Source organism: Diutina rugosa, assembly GCF_008704595.1.
Source record: "Diutina rugosa strain CBS 613 chromosome Unknown scaffold72_size44838, whole genome shotgun sequence".
Classification (NCBI taxonomy): domain Eukaryota; kingdom Fungi; phylum Ascomycota; class Pichiomycetes; order Serinales; family Debaryomycetaceae; genus Diutina; species Diutina rugosa.
In genome coordinates, this window is record NW_022995102.1 from 34,949 (window position 1) to 44,931 (window position 9,983).

The 9,983-nt window shown below is 48.9% G+C and overlaps 4 protein-coding genes across 4 annotated transcripts; 3 read left to right on the top strand and 1 right to left on the bottom strand. All coding sequences in view use genetic code 12, as the record gives it.

The window, feature by feature from the left end:
* Nucleotides 1-3,479: 3,479 nt before the first annotated feature.
* Nucleotides 3,480-4,817, top strand: DIURU_001801 (uncharacterized protein; the record flags this gene model as incomplete). The annotated part of the gene is made up of 1 exon (XM_034154385.1): nt 3,480-4,817. One exon carries the CDS (start codon nt 3,480-3,482, stop codon nt 4,815-4,817), a length of 1,338 nt encoding a protein of 445 aa, XP_034013411.1.
* A 436-nt stretch (nt 4,818-5,253) lies between these two features.
* On the top strand, nt 5,254-7,554 carry DIURU_001802 (putative lipase; the record flags this gene model as incomplete). Its single annotated transcript, XM_034154386.1, has 1 exon — nt 5,254-7,554. One exon carries the CDS (start codon nt 5,254-5,256, stop codon nt 7,552-7,554), a length of 2,301 nt encoding a protein of 766 aa, XP_034013412.1.
* A 496-nt stretch (nt 7,555-8,050) lies between these two features.
* On the top strand, nt 8,051-9,523 carry DIURU_001803 (uncharacterized protein; the record flags this gene model as incomplete). The annotated part of the gene is made up of 1 exon (XM_034154387.1): nt 8,051-9,523. The coding sequence occupies one exon, from the start codon at nt 8,051-8,053 to the stop codon at nt 9,521-9,523; it is 1,473 nt and encodes a 490-aa protein (XP_034013413.1).
* Nucleotides 9,524-9,604: 81 nt separating this feature from the next.
* DIURU_001804 (KRE1 domain-containing protein) lies at nt 9,605-9,952 on the bottom strand (the record flags this gene model as incomplete). The annotated part of the gene is made up of 1 exon (XM_034154388.1): nt 9,605-9,952. The coding sequence occupies one exon, from the start codon at nt 9,950-9,952 to the stop codon at nt 9,605-9,607; it is 348 nt and encodes a 115-aa protein (XP_034013414.1).
* Between the last annotated feature and the right edge of the window lie 31 nt (nt 9,953-9,983).

The following is a 9,983-nucleotide window of genomic DNA, read 5'->3' on the forward strand; positions in this document are numbered from 1 at the left end:
TGAGCGGCCATGACCCCAAGTGCGAGAGCTAGTACAGTATTGAAGCAAATGGTCAAACCGGTAATGAAACCACTTGATTTGAGGTGTTGAGTGTTTAAATTTGAGTGAGTGGCTCTGGCTCCTTCTTGATCGCTGAATCTTGCAATACGGCTGATAATTCAGCATTGAAAAGTTACAAAAGCTAACTCACAACTTTTCTAAAATTTCAATCGAGTAATGGCCTTAACCAACATGGTCATTCACCGCCTAACGGTTTTGTTGGCAATATCTATTATTAGTTCTCATCAAACCTCGTTACCTCGGGCGTCTCGCTGACGTCATCTCATCGCCATCGCTCTCCCTCACGATGAGAGAGCATCGGCAAGTATACCAAACATCTAGAAATCTCGTTTACGGCATTCCATACATGGTGGAAACCCAGCACGGCTTAGGCGGTTGCGCCTTCTACGAGTACGGCTAACGGCAAAACGGCGTCGGACATCGCCGTGTGTGTGGCAAAACCCCGCCAACAAACGGCTTTTGTAGTAAAAGTACACGGCTTTCGTGGTAAACTTACACGGCATTACCACCGGTGCCGTTGCTGTTGGCGGCTCTGTAGTGACCTGTCAACGGCACTTTAAGCGCCATCGTTTGCCGCGTGTTTGTTTGGCGGCTTCGGCATTTGGCGGCGGAGGTGAATGTCCGCCTGTAGCACGAGTCAGGTTACCACCAGTGCGAGTCAACAAACTACCATCATATTCTCACAAATCAACGCCAAAACTCATCGAAAATACTTGAAAAACCATATTAAATCCATCTTTAGTGTCTAAGGTATGTAGGTCTTGTTTTTGATTGAAGAAAAACCATTAATGTTGGCCCGTTTTTCATTTTCAAAGGTTTTCTTTTGGGCTGCGCGAGGCGGTACAGGTAGACACCACCCAAGCGACGCGACTGTTGCCGCTCCGCGGCATCGGGGATAGACCTAGCGGGCTTGCTATATCCGGCACGGCGATACCCTTCCTTGAATGCCTCGGCGTTGTTCTCCCTGAATGCCTTGGCAGGTGTCAAAAAGTGCCGTAACCCCGTGGGCGTGGGCGGCTGTCGCTGTCACCTAACGTTAGCGGTTTCGTAGCTCCATAGGCTAACTACAAGCGAATAGGGGGTTTAAGCGAAAAATCGGTTAGCAAACACTGAAATCATCAAAGCGATGGAACTACAGCTACAATGAGGATCTACTTACGACTCAGATTGATCAATTAATCAAAATTTCTTCAAGACGTTTCTAGTTTTTGGGGTATACCAGAAGCGCCAATTAAATCACGACACGGCACTTTACCATCGAGTCTAAGATACGATGAAAACGCCGTTGTTTGATAAATGATACCCCTCTGATTAAGGAACCATTGTTCAGAACTAATGCCATTCAATTATCCACCCGTGGCTGCCAAATATAGCGTGCATATGTTCCCCTCATACGAAATTGATCCGAAACTTGCAATTCCAGATTCCAAATGATCTTATCAATTTACTCGGGTTTGACGATATTTTCTTCCCGAGTATCCTTAAAGTTAGCCACATTGATCACCCCATTATCGTAGTCGAAGATGGTCACCACATGGTTTAAAATAGCCCCACAGTGTAAGATTATTCGTCTTCTCCGACGAGAACGCAGCCAATTGACACCGTTTATGGCCCGGACCGTGAGGGAAAAGGAAGTCCCTCAACGAGATATTTAAAACCAAATCACCAAACCCTAGCTGGAACAGCATGTCGCGGACTTTACAATCAACGGTCCACATATTACTTTCCCTGTGACTATTAGTGTATAAGGAAGCAATCGGGTCAAGAATGTCATCGGGGAGATACGAGCTGCCGCCAGTATCGACGACAATCGGGTCGTCTCCACTTTCATGTTTATGGGTGACTCCTCCCACGGTGACATTAGTGAGGGGCACTTTATAAGTGGTAGGATCCTTTTGGACACTCCACGGTGACCCCACTTTCGCTTGGTCATAGTCACCAAACACTCGGCTAATAGCATTGTAGTATAATGAGGCAATGCCATGATCGATGGTCCCTTGTTTTTAAATTATCGTAGCGTCTAATAGAGTCAGGAAAACCCGGATGGTCTCCTTCCCACCGGGAAAGACCTATGATCTGGCAGTTTTGGGGTTGTCGATATACCCAAATTTGAAACTGTCAACATTGCTATCGTAATCTTCAGCTGTACCGACTTAAGCCACGTAGAACGGTTGAGTGGTATTGACTAAGGTAGTAGATTTTGATATCTGCCAATGGCGTAAACAGTTTCCCCCGAGAACCAACTTTTACATCTATAGAATAGACAAAATCATTCTGGGTGACGGGAATGGATACGATGCCATCGTTAGCTCGCTTATCTAATGATGAAAGATCAAGCGGTGCACTGGGGATCACCAACGCCGTCGCCACACTGATGAGTTGCAATAAATTGAACACTAACAGCGTTAAGGAAGTGAAGGTCTATTACGTCGCTTTATAACCAGCTGAAACAGCTGGTGCAGTTTGTGACGCCCGTACATTGTTCTAAACATCACTAAACCGATCTTGTAACCTCACATGAACTAGACTATTATTGGTCTTAGTCCTGAAATCGTTAATACCTTCGATCATCTTCCACGGCTTTCGATACACGTGATTTCGTATTGGAGATAAATCTCGTGTTGGATCGCAACTAGTGGCTATTGTTTAGGCACCCCCAATGCCGCCTATCCACCAATTTAGCCTAGAGGAAGCAGAACACGGGAGTTTCCAATGGGTTTGAGGTCAATTGAAAGCTCAGCTGGTTGACAGTGAGCAGTAATTGCCGCTAAGGTAGACATCTCGAACGTTTTCTGTCATTTTTCGTGTTGACACCGCAGTGCGTTGGCGAGCTAAGGGGAGAGTTAGGGGCCAGTGCATGGCAGGGAACCTCAAGGGGTGCGTGCTTTAAATCGACAATTCCGTTAGTCCCAAATCGGAATTGAGAAGCTTAGGTTGGATTGCTATAATCTATGTTTCACCAGAAATTCGTCCCCATACACAATCAGATCATCAACTTGAAGAAGGCCACCGTTTTATGAAAAATTTCATTAAATTAAATGAAGTCTCAACTAAAACAATAACAACTTAACCGACACGAAATCTCAATGTCTACAATCAGAAATAATCCCTTCAAACGTGCAAATGCAAAATCATTTAGCGTAGTCTTTTCCCCTTCTACATGAGTCTTTTTTACGAGTTATACGCGTCTCCTCCCTCTCTAGCTTCAATCCCCAATTAATTAAATCTAGTAACCAATGGACAACACTAATTTGAAAAATATACCTCATCATCACTTCGCTGTCAATTTACCTTCAACTTCATTTACTATGTGGTTATGTTCCCCTATTTCTTGATCCCCTCTTCTCATGATTTCCTAATTTATCGCACGACGCGTCGCCTATCGGGGCGCTCGCTTTTTCGGTAGCCCACCAGGATTGATGAACAAGGACACGCCCTTGCTTCCCTTTGCCTACACCAAGGGTGGCGATGAGGCCTCCATCGCCTACGACACTTCGCCAAGACCACGAGAAGTGATTGATGCCAACGCAAGCTCCAGTTTCCATACCCGGACCCCGGATCTGGCCCGGAACTCGCAAATTGGAATACCGCCAAAGAGAGTACCGTTGCCACTGCTGGTGGCGGCGGTTCCTCGACTCAAGAGAAAGCTTACCAGTTACAGTGAACACGATAATCATAAGCGGCAAAACTTAGCTGAAGTGCCGCCGTCAGACGATGTGGAAACCCCCGATACAATCTACCCTCCCTCAAGTCCTCCCGTATTGGCGCTGGAATATGACGAATTCACTAGCCAACACTTCAATTTCCCGCCTACTCTGCCTGACCATCATGACCCCGTACTGCTGCGACCGCGGCCGCCGCTGCGAGCGATGATGCCGTCGCTGGATGCCGATTTCGGTATTGATCGATTCAACCGGTATAAGCCGCTTGAGGAGGCTCCCACTTCAGAAGTCGACCCTCACCTGTCACAGATCAGCTTGGATAAAGCCCGCCAGAGAATTATGACCGCGTTCGAAGAGTGTAACCCTCTATTGGATCTAGAAGGGATGGAGCTTACGGATATCCCCGACGAGATTGCCGACATGGAGGACCTTGTCGTGATTGGCTCGCATGCACATTTCCAAGTTTATGCCAGTAATAACCAGCTTCGTTCCTTACAGCCGCTGTTGTTTCAGTTTAGGAAGATTGAAGTGTTGGGTCTACGCCATAATAAGATCGAGACGATCCCGCCATTAATCGGCGAATTGACTCATTTGACGGACTTGAACCTTGCTGCCAACCGTATCAAATGGCTTCCCTGGCAATTTCTTCACCTTGCCCCGAATCTCAAGCAATTTGGCTCCGGTCCTAATCCGTGGTTACCTGTCCCCGAGACGGCTACTGAAGTCCCCTTACCGGCTGAGAAACCAACTTTTTGTCGCCGGTATCGAGGGGAAATCGAATACCATCGCCCGCAAACGCCAGTGCCGCTGCTTCAAACGTGGTGCCTCCACCATTTGGCTCAGTTTGATGCTCTGTACGCTGATACTAAAGACTGGAAACGGGCGATGGACCCAATGTACCACGAGCTTATCTCGCGGGCGATATGGTGTGGACACTACCAGGACCGGTGTAGCCAATGTGAGGTGCTTATTGTCGACCCAATGGCGCTGGTATATGAATGGTGGGACATTTTACAACAACGGAACATCCCCATTCGCTTCCAATTCTGCAGCGACCGGTGCGTGAAACGCTACCAAAACCAAATTACGATTTAATGAATACACGACGTACACGAAAATGCACAATTGATCCAAAATTGAGGGAGTTTGTCGATTTTTGTGGCCTTAACCTTGTTGAACCTGAGCCACTTTGTGTAACCACAATTCCAGAATCCGGTATAGTGTAGTGGTTATCACTCAGCACTCTCCATGCCGCGACCGGGGTTCGATTCCCCGTACCGGAGTTTCTTTTTTCTCTTCCGTCGCGCCAACCGTTGGAGCCCGTCAATCACATGTCAATCACAGACCCGAACACCCCGTAAACTTTTTGCGTTCCCACCCACCAACAATCTCCAAAAACCACACCACTGCCTTTTAATTCCCTGAATTACAAACACCAGGTTTGTGTCACGTTTGTACATCGCCGCACGCCAAATCAGGTTGCTTGTCCACCGCTAGAGACCAGTCGCATACAATTTCCTAGTCGGTTGCCATGGAGCCGCAAGTGCTATACCGGGAGGTCCAGACGGTGAAAGCGGGCGGCTACGAGCGATTCCGCATCAATTACACTCCGGGAACGTTCCCCGCTCCCCTGCTATGGCTCAAGGTGAAGAACACCCAGCTGATCGCTTTACGAGCCGCCTACCTCACGGGACCCTACGTGCTCTATGTCGATTGCCGCCAGGACGGATACGACCCCAGACACAAGTGTTTCATCACCGCCGACCAGCCCGTGTTTGAGCCCCAGTTGTTGCCGGGCCAGCTGTTTTACTGCGAGCTAAGTTGCCATATCATGAAACCGCGCTACGGGTGGACGGTGGACGTCGTCAGTCAGATCTTGTTTAATCCCGCAGTGCTGATTGATATGGAGATCTCGATTGGCACGTCCAAGGAGGCGCTTAAGGATGAGTCGTCTAAAGAAAGGGGCCATTTGGGCGAGAAGAATGTGCTCCATGTCGTCCACAACAACTCGCTAGACTTGTGGAACTTACCGTTGCCTGACCCTACACGTCCCATCCACTTAGTCATCTTGACCCACGGTCTCCATCTGACGGCATCGGCGGATTTGATGTATTTAAAGGAACAGATCGACACCGTGAGAAAAAATGATAATCTTTGTGTTAAAGCATATTTTGGTAATGTTGGTAAGACGGAGAGAGGGATTAAGTACTTGGGAAGTCGAGTGGCCGAGTATATCATCGATTTGGTGACCACTAATCTGATGTTCATGGATAATAAAGTGGCGAAAATCTCATTTGTCGGCCACTCTCTCGGTGGTTTAGTACAGACGTTTGCCATTGCTTATCTTCATACCAATTTTCCGTGGTTTTTTGAGAAGATCACCCCGATAAATTTCGTTACCATTGCCCTGCCACTCTTAGGGGTGGCCAATGAGAACCCCATATACGTTAATTTGGCGCTTAATGCGGGCGTGGTGGGTAAAACCGGTCAGGATTTGGGTTTGAAACAAGTGGAATACGATAACAAACCACTTTTACTTCTTTTACCTGGTGGTCCTACTCACCAAGTGCTTAAACGGTTTGTGCGGCGTACCGTGTATGCCAATGCAATTAACGATGGCATTGTCCCTTTAAGAACCCTGGCACTCTTATATTTGGACTACGATGAGCTTGTCGAGCTTTATAACCATAACGAGACCGAGGCTCGTCCCGAAGAGGAAAGCGGCGCTAATGGCTACGAAATCGCTAAAGTACCCAGTAACCCAAATTCGGCATCGGGTACGTTCTCCATGCAACTGATCATTTCGTATTTAATGCCGCAAAAGGCGCTGTCGGAGCCTCGTTCGGGTCCCCAAGTGGAAGCAGATAATGGCATAAAAACTAAAGTGGAGAACCAGTCAGGAGCAGAGATCGAAGGCATCCCCACTCTGTCGATCATCGAATCGTTTCCTAACGTTTTACTTCCACCTTTACCGTCCATGAGGTACATTAATGACCCTGATTACCGGGATAATCCTATCCTCCATGACCGAGTCTATGGCGAAGCCGATTTACCTCCCGTACACAATGACGATGATGATGATAATCAATCACTGGCGTCATCGAAAAAGGGGGAGAGTGGCTATATCGAGCTGGCGAAACGGGAAATGCAAAAGATCTTGGATAAAGTTGATTTCAACTTGGATGACGTTGAAGAAGCCATTGCTCGAGAGTACCACCGCAACATGCTGTGGCGGAAAGTGATTGTTAAGCTTAAGCCCGATGCCCATAATAATATCGTGGTCAGACGTCGTTTTGCCAACGCCTATGGGTGGCCAGTGATTGATCACGTGGTATCAGAACACTTTGGAATGGTCGACTTACCCGAAGAGACTGACATTGAATCTGTCACTGAGGACGAAGCCGGTGATGACGATGACGATAAAGATATCGATATGGAGGGCTCTGGGTTCTCGCGGATGTTGACGCCGATGCTTTCGCGTGATGTCATTGCCAAAGAGAACGACGAGATCGACCGGATGCTGATTGCTAGTGAGGACGAAGATATCGACCACCAACAGTGGATCAATGCTAAAGAAGGGAAACTGTTTTTCGCTTCCGGTCCCACGGGTTTATTAGCCGACGTATCGGAGTTTGTTGGTCTGTTAAAAGATGGGTGGATCAAGGATAAAGCACACCCGACGGACGTGACGCTGGCTCCGGAAGTGGATGCCCCGATCATGGACAGTTTCGCTAAAGCTACTGCTGCGGCTCCGGTTAACGAGCCTGAAGCTACTGAGTTGACTAAACCGGAGCAAGCTCACACGACGACTAAGCCCAGTGACCTTGAGTGATGAGTAACGAGATATGACACACATAATAATACCATGCACCTTGAAACCAATATCGACCTCTATTGATCACAACAATTGTCTCTCTTTATTGTAACGATGCGCGTAGACGAGGGGAAGACAAGGCTCTTTAAACGAATATTTCCACAGACACTTAATTGAAAAATTAACTTGTTTCAGCCACTTTGAACCTAAAGTTTGCAATTCAATCATCAAATTCGAAGTTGTCGTCGTCATTGTGGCTCATTTGGGTGCCCCCATGGGGGACATCGCACCGTCGTCTACGTGTACTAAACGACAGCAATTCACGGGATCGCCATCAATTAAATTCAAATTTTGAACTTGTAGTAACTTTTAAATCGACTCAATAGCCCAATCCACGACTTTCGCTTTTTGTTACCCTGCCCACGTTGGCCATTGTTAACGTAGCGCGGCGCTCGGGTCTCACCGTCTCACGCTAACCCCATTGCCACCCAATCGTTTCCCACACCATCGTCCCATGTCCTCCGACGAAGTCCCGGCTACCAGTGTGACTACCACTAGCGATGCCATTGATGCTACTGCTAATCCAGTGATTGACTCCAAGGACTCGAAAATTGACCAGGGCGGCGATACTGTTGACACCTCAGTTTCCGCTAGTGGCGACGCCGCCCCTGAAAGCAATGACCCTAATAATGAAATTCAAGCCGGTGAAGAACAAACCGAACAAGCTCCTGACGCCTCAGAGCCCCAGGAAGCCCCCGAGTCGCCGTTTGCGCCGCGAGACGTGGTGCTTGCTAAAGTAAAAGGCTATCCTTCCTGGCCTGCCATGGTACTCAGTGAGGAAGTGCTCCCGGCCAACGTGGCCAAATTGAAGCCGAGAACGCTGAAGAAGAAAGGCCCCGCGGTACCAGTACGGTTTTTCAGCGACGATACTTATATCTGGATCCACGCCAGCGACTTGAAGCATTTGAGCCAGGAAATGATCCAAGACCACTTTGACGCGTCGCTGCGCAAGAGACGTAAAGATAACATGCTTGAGTCGGCGTTTGCGATGGCGTTGGACCCGCCGGAGATGGAATTGTTTGCCATGTATGGCCTGCTGCTCCAGCCTGACCCTACCGCTGAACTTGATGACGAAATCCTTGAAATGGCTACCGATACTGACCCCAGTCCGAAAAAGCGTAAAGCTCCCGCCACTACTGAAGGTACCCCGAGAAAGAGAGCCGCCACCACCAAGACGCCCCGCAAACGCCTGGAAAGACTGCCCACCAAGAAAGAAACCACCAAAAAGGAAACTGCAAAGAAGGAAGAAACCCCTAGACTCCCTGGCTACGATGACGATTGGGGCACTGACGACTTGTTCGTCTACGATAAGACTAATGGCGACTATATCCTCGACGATGAAGCTGAACAAAAGCAGTTATTTGACGACGAAATCGGCCTGGCCACTGAAGTTCTGGCTCGCATTGCCCGTGCTAACGACCAATTCCATAAAGTAAGCGCCGAAGTACTCAAACAAGTGGTGGACTTAGAGCACCCCGCGGTCAAGAGCGAAGACGACGCCAAAGTGTACCAAATTGACCCTCAACCGGCGTTAGCAGCGTTGGATGACCTTCAAAAGCTTCTTACACCTGAGTTCCCCAAAGCCGTATACGCAAAGCTGTCGTTGATGCGCTGGCTAGTGGTATTGGCGAGATTACCTGAGCCTCAGTTCCCTTACCCTGAAGTGAGAGATCGCATCACCGACGTGCTTAAACTGTCTCTTGGGTTCACCGTACCCATTAACCGTCCCGAAATGATGGTAAACCCTGACCCCACCCCTACTCCTCAACCAGAATCTACGCCATCCACTGAAGGTAAAGAAGAACAAGAAGAAGGGGGTGCTTCTGAAGTCAAATCTGAAGAGACAGATGTCAAAGTTGAAGCTAATGGCGATGCCGTGGCCAACGGTGACCACAACGGCACTGCTACTACAACTACTGAAGCCTAGATCCTAAGTTTCGTCATCCATGGATTAAAGTACATCTGTGCTATTGATGAGGCTCAAAGCCTGGTATTTTTCATTGTCTATCTAAAGCAAGAGGCCGCCGAGGACCATGGCGGCGCCGCCCCACATCACCAGGGCGGCTCCGGCGCCGCCAATGGTGGTGGTCTCATAAATACGGTCGCCGCCGACGGAGCCGGAAATCGTGCCCAAGCCCATCTCTCCCAGCGGCACTTCCGCCGCCGACGATGCCACAGGAGCAAACGTCTGCGTGAATTGCACTTGGATGGTGGCAAGGCCGCCGCCGGCGATGGTGGTGGTCACCCATACCGAGGTGGGGAGGCGCGAGGTGGAGTCGATGTCGTCGCCTTCGTTTTCGTGGCCGAGAGCCAGCGCTAGCGCCAATAAGGGGAAGCCGTACACCCACTTCATCATGGTTTATGGTGTTTGGGGCGTGTGTTTGTGG